The following is a 19,884-nucleotide window of genomic DNA, read 5'->3' as shown; positions in this document are numbered from 1 at the left end:
GAGGTGGGTGGCATGAGAGGTGGGTGCTTGAGAGGTGGGTGCTTGAGAGGTGGGTAGCATGAGGGATGGGTGGCATGAGGGATGGGTGGCATGAGAGGTGGGTGGCATGAGAGGTGGGTAGCATGAGGGATGGGTGGCATGAGGGATGGGTGGCATGAGAGATGGGTGGCATGAGAGGTGGGTAGCATGAGGGATGGGTGGCATGAGAGGTGGGTAGCATGAGAGGTGGGTAGCATGAGAGGTGGGTAGCATGAGGGATGGGTGGCATGAGAGATGGGTGGCATGAGAGGTGGGTGGCATGAGAGGTGGGTGGCATGAGGGATGGGTGGCATGAGGGATGGGTGGCATGAGAGGTGGGTGGCATGAGAGGTGGGTGGCATGAGAGGGTGGTGGCATGAGAGGTGGGTGGCATGAGAGGTGGGTGGCATGAGAGGGTGGTGGCATGAGAGGTGGGTGGCATGAGGGATGGGTGGCATGAGAGGTGGGTAGCATGAGGGATGGGTGGCATGAGAGGTGGGTGGCATGAGAGGTGGGTAGCATGAGAGGTGGGTGGCATGAGAGGTGGGTGGCATGAGAGGTGGGTGGCATGAGAGATGGGTGGCATGAGAGGTGGGTAGCATGAGGGATGGGTGGCATGAGAGGTGGGTGGCATGAGAGGTGGGTAGCATGAGAGGTGGGTAGCATGAGGGATGGGTGGCATGAGAGATGGGTGGCATGAGAGGTGGGTGGCATGAGAGGTGGGTGGCATGAGAGATGGATGGCATGAGAGGTGGGTGGCATGAGAGGTGGGTGGCATGAGGGATGGGTGGCATGAGAGGGTGGTGGCATGAGAGGTGGGTGGCATGAGAGGTGGGTGCTTGAGAGGTGGGTGCTTGAGAGGTGGGTGGCATGAGAGGTGGGTGCTTGAGAGGTGGGTGCTTGAGAGGTGGGTGGCATGAGAGATGGGTGGCATGAGAGGTGGGTGGCATGAGGGATGGGTGGCATGAGAGGTGGGTGCTTGAGAGGTGGGTGGCATGAGAGGTGGGTGGCATGAGGGATGGGTGGCATGAGAGGTGGGTGGCATGAGAGGTGGGTGGCATGAGAGGTGGGTGCTTGAGAGGTGGGTGGCATGAGAGGTGGGTGGCATGAGGGATGGGTGGCATGAGAGGTGGGTGGCATGAGAGGTGGGTGGCATGAGAGATGGGTAGCATGAGAGGTGGGTAGCATGAGAGGTGGGTAGCATGAGAGGTGGGTAGCATGAGGGATGGGTGGCATGAGAGATGGGTGGCATGAGAGGTGGGTGGCATGAGAGGTGGGTGGCATGAGAGGTGGGTGGCATGAGAGAAGGGTGGCATGAGAGGTGGGTACTCACACTGACAGGGGAGGGTGGTTGTATGAGAGATGCGTACTCACCCTGACAGGGGAGGGTGGTGGTATGAGGGGTGGGTGGCATGAGAGGTGGGTGGCATGAGAGGTGGGTGGCATGAGAGGTGGGTGGCATGAGAGAAGGGTGGCATGAGAGGTGGGTACTCACACTGACAGGGGAGGGTGGTGGCATGAGAGATGGGTACTCACACTGACAGGGGAGGGTGGTTGTATGAGAGATGGGTACTCACACTGACAGGGGAGGGTGGATGTATGAGAGATGGGTACTCACACTGACAGGGGAGGGTGGTGGTATGAGGGATGAGTACTCACACTGTCAGGGGAGGGTGGTGGTATGAGGGATGGGTACTCACACTGACAGGGGAGGGTGGTGGTATGAGGGATGGGTACTCACACTGACAGGGGAGGGTGGTTGTATGAGGGATGGGTACTCACAATGACAGGGGAGGGTGGTTGTATGAGGGATGGGTACTCACACTGACAGGGGAGGATGGTTGTATGAGGGATGGGTACTCACACTGACAGGGGAGGGTGGTTGTATGAGGGATGGGTACTCATACTGACAGGGGAGTGTGGTGGTATGAGGGATGGGTACTCACACTGACGGGGGAGGGTGGTTGTATGAGGGATGGGTACTCACACTGACAGGGGAGGGTGGTTGTATGAGGGGTGGGTACTCACACTGACAGGGGTGGGTGGTTGTATGAGGGATGGGTACTCACACTGACAGGGGTGGGTGGTTGTATGAGGGATGGGTACTCACACTGACAGGGGTGGGTGGTTGTATGAGGGATGGGTACTCACACTGACAGGGGAGGGTGGTGGTATGAGGGGTGGGTACTCACACTGACAGGGGAGAGTGGTGGCATGAGAGATGGGTACTCATACTGACGGGGGAGGGTGGTTGTATGAGGGATGGGTACTCACACTGACTGAGGAGGGTGGATGTATGAGGGGTGGGTACTCACAATGACAGGGGAGGGTGGTTGTATGAGGGGTGGGTACTCACAATGACAGGGGAGGGTGGATGTATGAGGGATGGGTACTCACAATGACAGGGGAGGGTGGATGTATGAGGGGTGGGTACTCACAATGACAGGGGAGGGTGGTTGTATGAGGGGTGGGTACTCACAATGACAGGGGAGGGTGGTTGTATGAGGGGTGGGTACTCACAATGACAGGGGAGGGTGGATGTATGAGGGGTGGGTACTCACAATGACAGGGGAGGGTGGTTGTATGAGGGGTGGGTACTCACAATGACAGGGGAGGGTGGTTGTATGAGGGGTGGGTACTCACAATGACAGGGGAGGGTGGTTGTATGAGAGATGGGTACTCACAATGACAGGGGAGGGTGGTTGTATGAGAGATGGGTACTCATACTGACAGGGGAGGGTGGTGGTATGAGGGATGGGTATTCACACTGACGGGGGAGGGTGGTTGTATGAGAGATGGGTACTCACACTGACGGGGGAGGGTGGTTGTATGAGGGATGGGTACTCACACTGACAGGGGAGGGTGGTTGTATGAGGGGTGGGTACTCACACTGACAGGGGAGGGTGGTTGTATGAGGGATGGGTACTCATACTGACGGGGGAGGGTGGTTGTATGAGAGATGGGTACTCACACTGACAGGGGAGGGTGGTTGTATGAGGGATGGGTACTCACACTGACAGGGGAGGGTGGATGTATGAGAGATGGGTACTCACACTGACGGGGGAGGGTGGTTGTATGAGAGATGGGTACTCATACTGACAGGGGAGGGTGGTGGTATGAGGGATGGGTACTCATACTGACGGGGGAGGGTGGTTGTATGAGGGATGGGTATTCACACTGACGGGGGAGGGTGGTTGTATGAGAGATGGGTACTCACACTGACGGGGGAGGGTGGTTGTATGAGGGATGGGTACTCACACTGACAGGGGAGGGTGGTTGTATGAGGGGTGGGTACTCACACTGACAGGGGAGGGTGGTTGTATGAGGGATGGGTACTCATACTGACGGGGGAGGGTGGTTGTATGAGAGATGGGTACTCACACTGACAGGGGAGGGTGGTTGTATGAGGGATGGGTACTCACACTGACAGGGGAGGGTGGATGTATGAGAGATGGGTACTCACACTGTCAGGGGAGGGTGGTGGTATGAGGGGTGGGTACTCACACTGACAGGGGAGGGTGGTTGTATGAGAGATGGGTACTCACACTGACGGGGGAGGGTGGTTGTATGAGAGATGGGTACTCATACTGACAGGGGAGGGTGGTGGTATGAGGGATGGGTACTCATACTGACGGGGGAGGGTGGTTGTATGAGGGATGGGTACTCATACTGACGGGGGAGGGTGGTTGTATGAGAGATGGGTACTCACACTGACAGGGGAGGGTGGTTGTATGAGGGATGGGTACTCACACTGACAGGGGAGGGTGGTTGTATGAGGGATGGGTACTCATACTGACGGGGGAGGGTGGTTGTATGAGAGATGGGTACTCACACTGACAGGGGAGGGTGGTTGTATGAGGGATGGGTACTCACACTGACAGGGGAGGGTGGATGTATGAGAGATGGGTACTCACACTGTCAGGGGAGGGTGGTGGTATGAGGGGTGGGTACTCACACTGACAGGGGAGGGTGGTTGTATGAGAGATGGGTACTCACACTGACGGGGGAGGGTGGTTGTATGAGAGATGGGTACTCATACTGACAGGGGAGGGTGGTGGTATGAGGGATGGGTACTCATACTGACGGGGGAGGGTGGTTGTATGAGGGATGGGTACTCATACTGACGGGGGAGGGTGGTTGTATGAGAGATGGGTACTCACACTGACGGGGGAGGGTGGTTGTATGAGGGATGGGTACTCATACTGACGGGGGAGGGTGGTTGTATGAGGGATGGGTACTCACACTGACGGGGGAGGGTGGTTGTATGAGAGATGGGTACTCATACTGACGGGGGAGGGTGGTTGTATGAGGGATGGGTACTCACACTGACGGGGGAGGGTGGTGGCATGAGAGATGGGTACTCACACTGACAGGGGAGGGTGGATGTATGAGGGGTGGGTACTCACACTGACAGGGGAGGGTGGTTGTATGAGGGGTGGGTACTCACACTGACAGGGGAGGGTGGATGTATGAGGGGTGGGTACTCACACTGACAGGGGAGGGTGGTGGCATGAGAGATGGGTACTCACACTGACAGGGGAGGGTGGATGTATGAGGGGTGGGTACTCACACTGACAGGGGAGGGTGGATGTATGAGGGGTGGGTACTCACACTGACAGGGGAGGGTGGATGTATGAGGGGTGGGTACTCACACTGACAGGGGAGGGTGGTGGTATGAGGGGTGGTTACTCACACTGACGGGGGGAGGCTGGGAGTCTGCAGCGTTGATGTTCATCTGGGCGGCAGGAAGTCGGTGTTGCTCCTTGGCCTCAGTCTGCTCCGGGACACTTGACGGCTTCTTCTTCTTCAACTTGGCCAGGATGGAGGATTCCCGCTCTGGGAATGGGGGCATCTCCTCTAATACTGTAGCCTGACAACACAACATGAGATGTTTCAAGATAATGTTTCAAGGTATGTTTCAAGGTATGATAAATGTCATACCATATCCAAGGTATGAAACATGTGCCTCTGTTCATTCAGCAGTGAATGGGTACCCGGTAGGATGAGATGGCAATGTGTCTGTTAACCTTCTAGAACCTTACAGGCAGCTTGGGTTGTATAATCCCCAGGGAGCAGAGAATGATTCTTGAATGTACACTGATCCAGGAACCGGGGTAATAACAGCGCTTTGAGCATGCCCCTAAGTGGTGTGGAAATATGTGCTATATATATATCCTTTTTTTATTATTACTTGTCACACAACAAGCAACATTAAACATGTTTAATGCGGTTTATTTTAGTGTTTCTGACATGACATAATCTGACAGTAGGTTTAAGTAGTGCATGGCAGCCTTTGCTCTGTTTCCCATCAATTAGTGATGTTTTCATGAACATTATTCCGGACGCTAAACCATAGCTGCAAATAATTACACACAAAAACATCAATATTTAACCAATCAAGTATTTTTGTGATGCAATAAGAATATTTAAATTTCAAATCAAAATAGTATTCTCGTATAATTCCCCGCAGTACTAACAGTTACCTAGTATTCTCATATAATTCCCCGCAGTACTAACAGTTGCCTAGTATTCTCGTATAATTCCCAGCAGTACTAACAGTTGCCTAGTATTCTCGTATGATTCCCAGCAGTACTAACAGTTGCTTAGTATTCTCTTATATTTCCCAGCAGTACTAACAGTTGCCTAGTATTCTCGTATAATTCCCCGCAGTACTAACAGTTGCCTAGTATTCTCGTATAATTCCCAGCAGTACTAATAGTTGCCTAGTATTCTCGTATAATTCCCAGCAGTACTAACAGTTGCCTAGTATTCTCATATAATTCCTAGCAGAACTTTTAGATGCCTAGTATTCTCTTATAATTCCCCGGAGTACAATCAGTTGCCTAGTATTGTCGTATAAATCCCAGCAGTACTAACAGTTGCCTAGTATTCTCGTATAATTCCCCGCAGCACAATCAGTTGCCTAGTATTGTCGTATAAATCCCAGCAGTACAATCAGTTGCCTAGTATTCTCGTATAATTCCCCGCAGTACCAACAGTTGCCTAGTATTCTCGTATAATTCCCCGCAGCACAATCAGTTGCCTAGTATTCTCGTATAAATCCCAGCAGTACAATCAGTTGCCTAGTATTCTCGTATAATTCCCCGCAGTACTAACAGTTGCCTAGTATTCTCTTATAATTCCCCGCATTACTTACAGTTGCCTAGTATTCTTGTATAATTCCCCGCAGTACTAACAGTTGCCTAGTATTCTCATATAATTCCCCGCAGTACTAACAGTTGCCTAGTATTCTCATATAATTCCCAGCAGTACAATCAGTTGCCTTGTATTCTCGTATAATTCCCAGCAGTACTAACAGTTGCCTAGTATTCTCGTATAATTCCCAGCAGTACTATCAGTTGCCTAGTATTCTCATATAATTCCCCGCAGTACTATCAGTTACCTAGTATTCTCGTATAATTCCCAGCAGTACTAACAGTTACCTTGTATTCTCATATAATTCCCAGCAGTACTAACAGTTACCTAGTATTCTCTTATAATTCCCAGCAGTACTAACAGTTGCCTAGTATTCTCGTATAATTCCCAGCAGTACAATCAGTTGCCTAGTATTCTCTTATAATTCCCAGCAGTACAATCAGTTGCCTAGTATTGCCTAAGATTCATTACAAGATGATTTCAGTGGGCTGAGCCTGGTTAGCTACACAGGAATCTGGTTCCCTGATTTGTATCAACTGGGTATCAGTGAACTTACCAGGACATCTTGAGAGGCAACTGAACTCAGCTGGAGATATTCTATTGCACGCTGCTGTAGCTCTACGTCCGGATTTCTCATGTTGTTGTCGCTCTTCAGCACCTGATATAGAGATGTTTACTTTGTATATAGTATGTATAGCTCTTCAGCACCTGATATAGAGACGTTTACTTTGTATATAGTTCGTATAGCTCTTCAGCACCTGATATAGAGACGTTGAGTTTGTATATAGTTTGTACAGCTCCTCAGCACCTGATATAGAGACGTTTACTTTGTATATAGTTTGTACAGCTCCTCAGCACCTGATATAGAGACGTTTACTTTGTCTATAGTTTGTATAGCTCTTCAGCACCTGATATAGAGACGTTTACTTTGTATATAGTTTGTATAGCTCTTCAGCACCTGATATAGAGACGTTTACTTTGTATAAAGTTCATATAGCTCTTCAGCACCTGATATGGAGACGTTTACTTTGTATATAGTTTGTATAGCTCTTCAGCACCTGATATAGAGACGTTTTCTTTGTATATAGTTCTTATAGCTCTTCAGCACCTGATATAGAGACGTTTACTTTGTATATAGTTCATATAGCTCTTCAGCACCTGATATAGAGACGTTTACTTTGTATATAGTTTGTATAGCTCTTCAGCACCTGATATAGACATGTTTAATTTGTATATAGTTCGCATAGCACTTCAGCACCTGACACAGACACATGTTTACTCTGCATATAGTAAAATGTAGAGTGTCCGCCCAGGGAGCTGAAGGCCAGGGGTTTGATTCCCGGACATGCCATACCAAAAGAGGTTAAAGATGGTACTTGTTGTTACTCTGCCTGGTGCTCGGCTTTAAGGGGCTAAAACAAGGACTGTTCGGCACAGAGTCCGTATACCGTGTATAAGTCAACCTGTGGCATGGTATCTCAGTGGGCTAGCACAATAAAGTTGGCATTAGTCTGGACGCACTCACGCACGCGAGCATGCACAATAGAAGTGCAATGATCTTGGACGTGACGTTAAACCCCATTTCGTCTCACCTCAACTGACACAGACACCTGTATTTCAGTGGTATCACTGGGTATCACAGGGACTACTGGACTGGGACAACACTGATACACATTAACAATGGAACACATGTACACTGCTACACTTGAGGAACGTGTGCTCACATCTTGAATCTGGGGTTTGATCTCTGGGAAGAGGTTGATGAACTTGATGTACGTGGACAGGAGCAGGCCGCGGGTCGCCGGGCCGCACAGGTGGAACTTGGAGTGGAGCAACTGGAACTGCACCACCGGGCTGCAACAGTAACCATGGTAACACATGCACAAAATGGCTCCAAGTCTAAGGGAAATATACTCAACTCTCCGGCAAATATTTATGTGTATGTATGTATGTGTACATATATATATATATGCTCTTGGCTCTGAGGTATGGATGGATGGATGGATGTCTCTAAGCCATGTGTCTACTTTGCTCTTAGGCAAATGTTCATGACTCTCAAAGATGAATACAGGTTTCCCATTTCAGGTTTTTACATCAGCTTGGAAAATAGCAATCTGAAGAGCTTGTTAAACATCACTGGACTGGATGTATCAAACGTCTCTGGACTGGATGTATCAAACATCACTGGACTGGATGTATCAAACATCACTGGACTGGATGTATCAAACATCACTGGACTGGATGTATCAAACATCACTGGACTGGATGTATCAAACATCACTGGACTGGATGTATCAAACATCACTGGACTGGATGTAGCAAACATCACTGGACTGGATGTAGCAAACATCACTGGACTGGATGTATCAAACATCACTGGACTGGATGTATCAAACATCACTGGACTGGATGTATCAAACATAACTGGAATTTAAGAAAGTAAGAACTTTAAAACAATATATACTTTGAGAGCAAAATAATATATTTTTTAACTTAACCATGTTAACCACCAGTTCACACCAAAGTCGTTGAAGTTAACTACCAATAACTTATATTTTGGCACAAAGTTGGCATCTTCACTGGAATGAAAGTCCTACCATCAGCTGATTCAGTTAAGAGAAAGTAAGTGAGCGAGAGTCAGCAATAGTCCAGATGTATACCGTGGCATTTAAACAATCATATTTGGGCCAGGCAATCCAGTGACTGCAAGCATGCACAACAAACACCATCTGGTACAGTGACACACAATCAGCCACAGAGGCTGACCAGATTCCTCATCTCAGTCAGCATCGCAAGCATGGAGATGCAATCCTTGCAGTGTACAAAGAAAAATGTAATATCCTCCGACTCAAGCCTTGTACTAGTGGCTTAAGTTATAGACGGAGCCATGCAACTGAAGGCTAGTTACCTTGACCTTGGGTCGCCAGCGATGAGGTTACCAAACTCTCCCAGGATGTATCCCCCGACTTTCACCATGTTCTCGTGGCAGGCAGGTGCTTGCAGGGCCTGGCAACAGAAGCACCGTCAACATGGCGTTACAAGTCTTTCTCACGACCTTGGTGTCACAGGTATAGTCCATTGTACATTGTTTTTGTTTGTTTGTTGTTTAACGGCACACTCAGCAATATTCCAGCTATATGACGGAGATCTGTAAATAATCGAGTCTGGACCAGACAATCCAGTGATTGACATCATCAGCATCGATCAATGCAATTGAAATCGATGACATGCATCAACCAAGTCAGCGAGCCTGACCACCCGATCCCATTAGTCGCCTCTTACGACAAGCATAGTCACCTTTTATGGCAAGCATGGGTTGCTGAAGTCCTATTCTACCCCAGATCTTCACGGGTCCAAATAAAGCTGTGGTGTTGAATGGGTCCAGTGCATTTATAAAATAGTATGGATACAGAATGCTCGGGATAATCGAGGATGGCTATCATTATGTAATTAATAAACATCAATTTCATTGGAAATTTACCTGTGGTGACATATGCCACTTTACTCTCTACAATTGCACTTCCAGGTCGGGTCATACCTGCCGAGTGACAAGAGTTGTCTCCCTTGACTCACCTCAAATACTGTCTTTGCAGCGTAGCCCTGCACATCGTCCCGGTTGATGACAATCTGTATGACCCTGTACCACACCTGAGGAGAGAAGCACAGGGGAGTGGTCAATACTACATGTGTACTTACACAGGGGGAGTGGTCAATACTACATGTGTACTTACACAGGGGGAGTGGTCAATACTACATGTGTACTTATCCAGGGGGAGTGGTCAATACTACATGTGTACTTACACAGGGGGAGTGGTCAATACTACATGTGTACTTACACAGCAGCAGTGGTCAATACTACATGTGTACTTACACAGCGGGAGTGGTCAATACTACATGTGTACTTACACAGCGGGAGTGGTCAATACTACATGTGTACTTACACAGCGGGAGTGGTCAATACTACATGTGTACTTACACTGGGGGAGTGGTCAATACTACATGTGTACTTACACAGCGGGAGTGGTCAATACTACATGTGTACCTACAAAGGGGGAGTGGTCAATACTACATGTGTACCTTCACAGCAGGAGTGGTCAATACTACATGTGTACTTACACAGGGGGAGTGGTCAATACTACATGTGTACTTACACAGAGGGAGTGGTCAATACTACATGTGTACTTACACAGGGGGAGTGGTCAATACTACATGTGTTCTTACACAGCGGGAGTGGTCAATACTACATGTGTACTTACACAGGGGGAGTGGTCAATACTACATGTGTACTTACACAGGGGGAGTGGTCAATATTACATGTGTACTTACACAGGGGGAGTGGTCAATACTACATGTGTACTTACACAGCGGGAGTGTCAATACTACATGTGTACTTACACAGCGGGAGTGGTCAATACTACATGTGTACTTACACAGCGGGAGTGGTAAATACTACATGTGTACTTACACAGGGGGAGTGGTCAATACTACATGTGTACTTACACAGGGGGAGTGGTCAATACTACATGTGTACTTACACAGCGGGAGTGGTCAATACTACATGTGTACCTCCACAGGGGGTGTGGTCAATACTACATGTGTACCTTCACAGGGGGAGTGGTCATTACTACATGTGTACTTACACAGGGGGAGTGGTCAATACTACATGTGTACCTCCACAGGGGGAGTGGTCATTACTACATGTGTACTTACACAGGGGGAGTGGTCAATACTACATGTGTACTTACACAGCAGCAGTGGTCAATACTACATGTGTACCTCCACAGGGGGTGTGGTCATTACTACATGTGTACTTACACAGGGGGAGTGGTCAATACTACATGTGTACTTACACAGGGGGAGTGGTCAATACTACATGTGTACTTACACAGGGGGAGTGGTCAATACTACATGTGTACCTTCACAGGGGGAGTGGTCAATACTACATGTGTACTTACACAGGGGGAGTGGTCAATACTACATGTGTACTTACACAGCGGGAGTGGTCAATACTACATGTGTACTTACACAGCGGGAGTGGTCAATACTACAGGTGTACTTACACAGGGGGAGTGGTCAATACTACATGTGTACTTACACAGGGGGAGTGGTCAATACTACATGTGTACCTACACAGGGGGAGTGGTCAATACTACATGTGTACTTACACAGGGGGAGTGGTCAATACTACATGTGTACCTTCACAGCAGGAGTGGTCAATACTACATGTGTACTTACACAGGGGGAGTGGTCAATACTACATGTGTACTTACACAGCGGGAGTGGTCAATACTACATGTGTACCTTCACAGCAGGAGTGGTCAATACTACATGTGTACCTACAAAGGGGGAGTGGTCAATACTACATGTGTACCTTCACAGCAGGAGTGGTCAATACTACATGTGTACTTACACAGGGGGAGTGGTCAATACTAATTGTGTACTTACACAGGGGGAGTGGTCAATACTACATGTGTACTTACACAGGGGAGTGGTCAATACTACATGTGTACTTACACAGGGGGAGTGGTCAATACTACATGTGTACTTACACAGGGGGAGTGGTCAATACTACATGTGTACTTACACAGGGGAGTGGTCAATACTACATGTGTACTTACACAGGGGAGTGGTCAATACTACATGTGTACTTACACAGGGGAAGTGGTCAATACTAATTGTGTACTTACACAGGGGGAGTGGTCAATACTACATACCTCTCAACAGAAATTTGTTGTTTTTTTCAAAGGGAAATTTGACCTTTTGACGTGACAGATTACTTCACATACTCAGCTCTCATAAACACTCGGAACCCCACATCAACTTTGATGTGTAGCTAACACCACCACACTGACGGTGTACATACTGAATGAAGTTAAAAAAGTTTGTATTGGGTATGGACTTTATACAACAAAACTGTTTGAATTCAACAAGGAAGCTAAAAAAGGGATCGCCCTTGGTAAGTCTCATTCCAATAAAGAACCACTGACCTCCTCACTGACGTAGTCTCCAGCGATCCTGATGAGGTTGAGGATGACGTCAACGTACCAAGTGTAGTCTACTGCATATTTCTCAGCCAAGATTGCTACCTTGAGAACCTGGAAAGACAACTCACAATGGGCACTGCTTTCTGGTCACGTATACAACTCACAATGGGCACTGCTTTCTGGTCACGTATACAACACACAATGGACACTGCTTTCTGGTCACGTATACAACACACAATGGGCACAGCTTTCTGGTCACGTATACAACACACAATGGGCACTGCTTTCTGGTCACGTATACAACACACAATGGACACTGCTTTCTGGTCACGTATACAACACACAATGGGCACTGCTTTCTGGTCATGTACACAACACACAATGGGCACTGCTTTCTGGTCACGTATACAACACACAATGGACACTGCTTTCCGGTCACGTACACAGCACACAATGGGCACTGCTTTCTGGTCACGTATACAACACACAATGGGCACTGCTTTCTGGTCACGTATTCAACACACAATGGGCACAGCTTTCTGGTCACGTATACAACACACAATGGGCACTGCTTTCTGGTCACGTACACAGCACACAATGGGCACTGCTTTCTGGTCACGTACACAACACACAATGGCACTGCTTTCTGGTCACGTACACAACTCACAATGGGCACTGCTTTCTGGACAGTACACAACTCACAATGGGCACTGCTTTCTGGTCACGTATTCAACTCACAATGGGCACTGCTTTCTGGTCATGTATACAACACACAATGGGCACTGCTTTCTGGTCACGTATACAACAAACAATGGCACTGCTTTCTGGTCACATACACAACACACAATGGACACTGCTTTCTGGTCACGTACACAACACACAATGGGCACTGCTTTCTGGTCACGTTTACAACACATAATGGCACTGCTTTCCGGTCACGTATACAACACACAATGGCACTGCTTTCTGGTCACATACACAACACACAATGGACACTGCTTTCTGGTCACGTACACAACACACAATGGGCACTGTTTTTGGTCACGTTTACAACACACAATGGCACTGCTTTCCGGTCACGTACACAACACACAATGGCACTGCTTTCTGGTCACGTATACAACACACAATGGGCACTGCTTTCTGGTCACGTATACAACAAACAATGGCACTGCTTTCTGGTCACGTATACAACACACAATGGGCACTGCTTTCTGGTCACGTATACAACACACAATTGGCACTGCTTTCTGGTCATGTACACAACACACAATGGACACTGCTTTCTGGTCACGTATACAACACACAATTGGCACTGCTTTCTGGTCATGTACACAACAAACAATGGCACTGCTTTCTGGTCACGTATACAACACACAATGGGCACTGCTTTCTGGTCACGTATACAACACACAATGGGCACTGCTTTCTGGTCACGTATACAACACACAATGGACACTGCTTTCTGGTCACGTATACAACACACAATGGGCACTGCTTTCTGGTCACGTAAACAACACACAATGGCACTGCTTTCTGGTCACGTATACAACAAACAATGGCACTGCTTTCTAGTCACGTACACAACACACAATGGGCACTGCTTTCTGGTCATGTATACAAAACACAATGGGCACTGCTTTCTGGTCACGTATACAACAAACAATGGCACTGCTTTCTGGTCACGTACACAACAAACAATGGCACTGCTTTCCGGTCACGTACACAACACACAATGGGCACTGCTTTCTGGTCACGTATACAACACACAATGGACACTGCTTTCTGGTCACGTATACAACACACAATGGGCACTGCTTTCTGGTCACGTATACAACACACAATGGCACTGCTTTCTGGTCACGTACACAACACACAATGGGCACTGCTTTCTGGTCACGTATACAACACACAATGGCACTGCTTTCTGGTCACGTATACAACACACAATGGCACTGCTTTCTGGTCACGTATACAACACACAATGGACACTGCTTTCTGGTCACGTATACAACACACAATGGACACTGCTTTCTGGTCACGTATACAAAACACAATGGACACTGCTTTCTGGTCACGTATACAACACACAATGGACACTGCTTTCTGGTCACTGCTTTCCGGTCACGTATTCAACACACAATGGGCACTGCTTTCTGGTCACGTATACAACACACAATGGACACTGCTTTCTGGTCACGTATACAACACACAATGGCACTGCTTTCCGGTCACGTACACAACACACAATGGGCACTGCTTTCTGGTCACGTATACAACACACAATGGGCACTGCTTTCCGGTCACGTATACAACACACAATGGACACTGCTTTCTGGTCATGTACACAACACACAATGGGCACTACTTTCCGGTCACGTACATAACACACAATGGGCACTGCTTTCTGGTCACGTATACAACACACAATGGACACTGCTTTCTGGTCACGTATACAAAACACAATGGGCACTGCTTTCCGGTCACGTATTCAACACACAATGGGCACTGCTTTCTGGTCACGTATACCACACACAATGGACACTGCTTTCTGGTCACGTATACAAAACACAATGGGCACTACTTTCCGGTCACATATTCAACACACAATTGGCACTGCTTTCTGGTCACGTATACAACACACAATGGACACTGCTTTCTGGTCACGTACACAACACACAATGGACACTGCTTTCTGGTCACGTACACAACACACAATGGGCACTGCTTTCCGGTCACGTATACAACACACAATGGGCACTGCTTTCCGGTCACGTATACAACACACAATGGACACTACTTTCTGGTCACGTATACAACACACAATGGGCACTACTTTCTGGTCACGTATACAACACACAATGGGCACTGCTTTCTGGTCACGTATACAACACACAATGGACACTGCTTTCCGGTCACGTACACAACACACAATGGACACTGCTTTCGGGTCACGTACACAACACACAATGGACACTGCTTTCCGGTCATGTATACAAAACACAATGGGCACTACTTTCCGGTCACGTATACCTTTGTTTAAATCTTATGACCAACCGATAGTTCAGTTTCACTTAAAATTTGAGTTGAGTATTATGCCATAGATACCACAACTACAGTTGTCATGGTCACCACTTGTTTGTTAATCAAGGCCACAGTCATCAATACTTCAACTGAAGGATGCATGTGAACAAGTCTTTATCATGTAATGGGTGGGTTTCTCGGCAGGATAAAGCCAACGGATAAAAACCTTATCCACATATGCAGATAGAGATGCAAATATCAAAGGTCAGGTGGGACAACCTTTAGTGTTTCCAAACAAACATGGCGTCACACTTGTCATTCGGTGATCGAGTCAGAATTAACCATTGGGAATCTGGAGAAACTACTGGACTTATTGCCATCATTATGAATTGAATACTACAAAACTGAAAATCAAGTGTCTAGCAGGTTTCAGTTGGAACTATACTGACTGTTACTGTCCGACTGACACGTCACTGAGCTTCTGACGTAAGATATATCAATGTGCACATTCTAGGAAAACTTGCAATGTTTAGTTAATGTTTGGGAGACATGGGAAGAGGGTTTTTGAGTGCAGAATTGAAGAATGACATCATGTGATAAATAGGCTATCATGATTGTATGTGGAGAAGGTAAATGTGATGTATTAGGAAGAAACACTTTGTATTTGGCTTGCTAAAATAAAATGTTCATATTCCTAATACAGGGTATTTACCATCTACAAACAAACCTACGTGATAATCTTTTCCTACCAGATAAAACAGTAATTGAAACATCCCACCCATCTAGATATAATGACACACACAAAGTCCCTTGACCACCCGGGAGTGTCGCCTCTCACGACATTCTTACTTAATATCTGCCTTGGGGCCTTGCTGACTGACAGCTGCTCCAGCACCTGGCTATATCGCATCCATGACACGGTACTAACCATCTCCTCCCGGATTGAGTAGTCGGCCGTCTCCAGGTACTCTAGCATCTCTCCCACGATCTCCTCCGCGTTGGTGCGGTCACACATGGCGTACAGCAGGTCCACCGCCCGTTGCCGCACACTCACGTCCCGCTCGGTCTGCACAGAACACGGAGCAGTTTTACATGCACACCATAGAAGGGGACGTTAACATCAAACCACCACTGACAAAATATCTTAATTCCATTATTCCAAGGAGATCTGTACCACAAGAAAACATTGTGTTGGCCAGATCAAGATGATACAATTAATAATAATAAAAATGATAAAAATGATAAAAAATGATAATAATAATCATAATCATAATAATAGTAGTATAAAAAAAGAGGAAGAAAAGAATAATGTTCCATCTATGGTATGGCGGTAAACACCTCTCAGTGTATGATCATGCGTGACAAGACAAGAGGAAGTAATACAATGGAAGTGACGATGAGGTTGACGCAATGTGATGTGTAGACAGTGATGTCAGTCAGAAGAGGCAGATTTGAGATCAACAGGTAAGGCATTCCCAGTATCAGCTGCTACATCAACAAGTGTACATCAAAACGTTTTCAGTTTTGAATTCTGAATAACAAGTCTGCGTTCTGATAGTGATCTCTGCAAACATGCAGGACGATATTCCTTCACCAGACCACACACGTATGCACTGTGCCATGAACACACTGCTATGTGAGGCACATGGTACACTGGAGTGTGCTGCAGTGGTACTTGAATCTAGGCCCCCTTTCTACACATGGCCTGCTGTAGACTGACCTTGAGGGCAGTGATGACCGTGTCCTGGTGCTTCTTGACTGCCTCGTGAGAGAACTCGGACGTGGCCAACAGACACATGCTCTCCAGCGCAAGGTACCTGCAACATGAACAGCGAGCTGCATGAACATCATGTGACATGAACACATCGCAGCATGAACACCTCACAACATGAACACCTCACAACATGAACATCACACAAGATGAACACATCGCAGCATGAACGCATTGCACCACACAACACAAACACATCGCAGCATGAACATCACACAACATGAACATCACACAACATGAAAACATCACAACATGAACATCACACAACATGAACATCACACAACATGAACATCACACAACATGAACATCACACAACATGAACACATCACAACATGAACATCACACAACATGAAAATCACACAACATGAACACATCACAACATGAACATCACACAACATGAACACATCACAACATGAACATCACACAACATGAACATCACACAACATGAACATCACACAACATGAACATCACACAACATGAACATCACACAACATGAACACATCACAACATGAACATCACACAACATGAACATCACACAACATGAAAATCACACAACATGAACACATCACAACATGAACATCACACAACATGAACACATCACAACATGAACATCACACAACATGAACATCACACAACATGAACATCACACAAGATGAACACATCGCAGCATGAACACATCACAGCATGAACGCATTGCACCACACAACACAAACACATCGCAGCATGAACACCACACAACATGGACACATTGCAGGATCAACATCACGCAACATTCACAACATATTTCATCAACACATGTCATTATGATTTTCACCTACGTTGATACAAACATATCAGATTTTGTTTAGCAATACTTACTTTTCCTAAAAGCCTGTGCCAAAAACAAAAATAAACCCAGAAATAACTTGTCACTAAAGAGGTAAAAAAGCTCACTGGCTCCCTCCCAGGTGTTAACCACCAGCCACATGGCGACTGTGTGACCAATGATGACTGTTGAATGTCAGGAAATGGATTGGACATCACTATCAGGACTCAGTGTTTCAGAACATCAGGGTGGGGAACATAGGGATAGAAAAAACATACTAGTCCTTTAAAGTAACACGTAGCCAAACACTTAAAATTGGAACATTTCTACTGGTCCTTATGATACCTCAACTATGGGCAGTTTGGCAAGGACTATAGGACTAGTGCTATTTTGTATCTCTCGGAACACCAAGAATGGGCTTTACATTTAATTGGAAAACAAATCTGGTCTCTGACATTCCCACCAAACATCCTTCCCACTTAGCTACCTTTTCACCCAGCCACAAAAAACTGATTAGACTTTTATCAATTTCTTATAAAAAAACAAGACCTGATTGACATTTCTTAACAAACTGAACAAAGCATCCGTGTTGATGAAGCAAGGAAATTTGTTTTCTCCCTCTGCAGGAATTATAAAAAGATGCAAGGAGAAATGGAGTGAGGCCGGCATGGTTGAAAATCTAATCATTTCCTTGTTGTGGCTGGGTGACTGGTAAACAAGAGGAGACAACTGCACCTGAGGTTTGTTTCCTTGTGTTGGAGGAACTGTCCCAACTGGTTACATGCTCGGACAAGAAGGTTGGGATCGCTGTCCATGTGGATGATGAGGTTGATGGCCTCGAACAGGACAGCGTTTTTGGCGTTGGAGTGCTGGACTTTCTTGGACTTTGGAGGTTCTTGGGCCTTGTTGAGGATTGTCTCCAGACACTCGGTAAGTCTGGTCCGCACACTTGGGTCCTCTGTGGAAGAAAAGGACACATCAGATTGTGTGCAGAGAGACATAACTGCCCTAACAAGAGTGAGAAAGTTGGTTTTACAGTTTAACATGCTTTAAACACGATTCCAGTTATATCACGGTGTGTTAGCTCAATGTGGGAGAAAAGCCAAAGAGATCGAGGCCTCTGACGTTGACCACTTTGGTGAAACCCATGGGTACGGTGCTGACAAACCAAGAAACACAATCGGAGTGCACTGGATCCAAGACACGATCACAAGTTTATGGCGCGCCCAAGGGATGCAATTCTGCACAGATAACTGCAGTGCCCTTGACCATCCCCGAGCCATCCAACCCAATCTCACGTCACAATTAATATGTATCCCCTAACCAGGGATACGGAAATATTTTTTGGCCAATCGGATATTTGCATTTTGGTCACGCCCACCTCATATCTGAGGTCCTGGATGTTCATACATGAATAAAAAGAATAAACTCAAGAGTCACTTTCATAACATGTATAGTGTTCCCTCGCTAGCCGCCCTTCCACATAGCGCCAGGGTCCCTAACATTGTTTGGCAAACCGGAATTGGTTTGATTCTCTCATCTCATATTGTATTTGGTTAAACAATACAAATAATAACAAAACTTGTTATATTTGTTAAACCCAGCATAGGGGAACACAGCAATATATTTACAGTTTGAAAAGCACATTGCAGTTTTCTGGTATACTGGGCAGTCCTAGCCACATGATGATAGCTCCTGTATTTCATGAGTGAGTGAGGTAAAGAGCCATTTCCTTGTTTCCTAACACAGCAGCATGTCTCACCTGGAGGGGGGTAGTTCTGCAGGAGTCGCAGGAGTTTGACGGAGAGCCATGGCGCTGGCACGAAGTAGTATGTGTAATCCTGGAGATCTGTGTAGGAGGACGTCACAATCTGAAACAACAAGCGTGCTGGCATGTTTCTTTTTCTATCATCCATTCATCACATCATCCGTCACATCCGTTGACCTGCATCGTAACCCTGTTGACCTGCATCGTACCCCTCTTGATATGTACCCCACCTATCACTGTTGACCTGCATCGCACCCCTCTTGACCTGCATCCTAACCCTGTTGACCTGCATCGCACCCCTGCTGACCTGCATCGCACCCCTCTTGATATGTACCCCATCTATCACTGTTGACCTGCA

At 46.9% G+C, this 19,884-nt stretch overlaps 1 protein-coding gene across 2 annotated transcripts in view; it reads right to left on the bottom strand.

The window, feature by feature from the left end:
- The window catches only part of LOC124122883 (AP-2 complex subunit alpha-2-like), a 79,571-nt gene that overhangs the window by 17,323 nt on the left and 42,364 nt on the right, over positions 1 to 19,884 (bottom strand). For both annotated transcript variants that reach the window (XR_007218759.1, XM_048386352.1), the window contains exons 8-17: positions 19,521 to 19,629; positions 18,494 to 18,716; positions 16,903 to 16,999; positions 16,111 to 16,248; positions 12,162 to 12,269; positions 9,748 to 9,822; positions 9,083 to 9,180; positions 7,899 to 8,028; positions 6,731 to 6,832; positions 4,712 to 4,888 (exon numbers count right to left, since the gene is read on the bottom strand). Coding sequence is in view for 1 of the 2 variants with exons in the window: in XM_048386352.1 (XP_048242309.1) it covers positions 4,712 to 4,888; positions 6,731 to 6,832; positions 7,899 to 8,028; positions 9,083 to 9,180; positions 9,748 to 9,822; positions 12,162 to 12,269; positions 16,111 to 16,248; positions 16,903 to 16,999; positions 18,494 to 18,716; positions 19,521 to 19,629 (1,257 nt within the window). In the remaining variant the exon portion in view is untranslated. The remainder of the gene's footprint in view (positions 1 to 4,711; positions 4,889 to 6,730; positions 6,833 to 7,898; positions 8,029 to 9,082; positions 9,181 to 9,747; positions 9,823 to 12,161; positions 12,270 to 16,110; positions 16,249 to 16,902; positions 17,000 to 18,493; positions 18,717 to 19,520; positions 19,630 to 19,884) is intronic.

The sequence above is a fragment of the Haliotis rufescens genome, unplaced genomic scaffold (assembly GCF_023055435.1).
Source record: "Haliotis rufescens isolate VD_foot unplaced genomic scaffold, xgHalRufe1.0.p SCAF_6, whole genome shotgun sequence".
Taxonomy (NCBI): domain Eukaryota; kingdom Metazoa; phylum Mollusca; class Gastropoda; order Lepetellida; family Haliotidae; genus Haliotis; species Haliotis rufescens.
The sequence above is the reverse complement of the archived record's forward strand: the minus strand, read 5'-3'. Positions and strand labels throughout refer to the sequence as shown.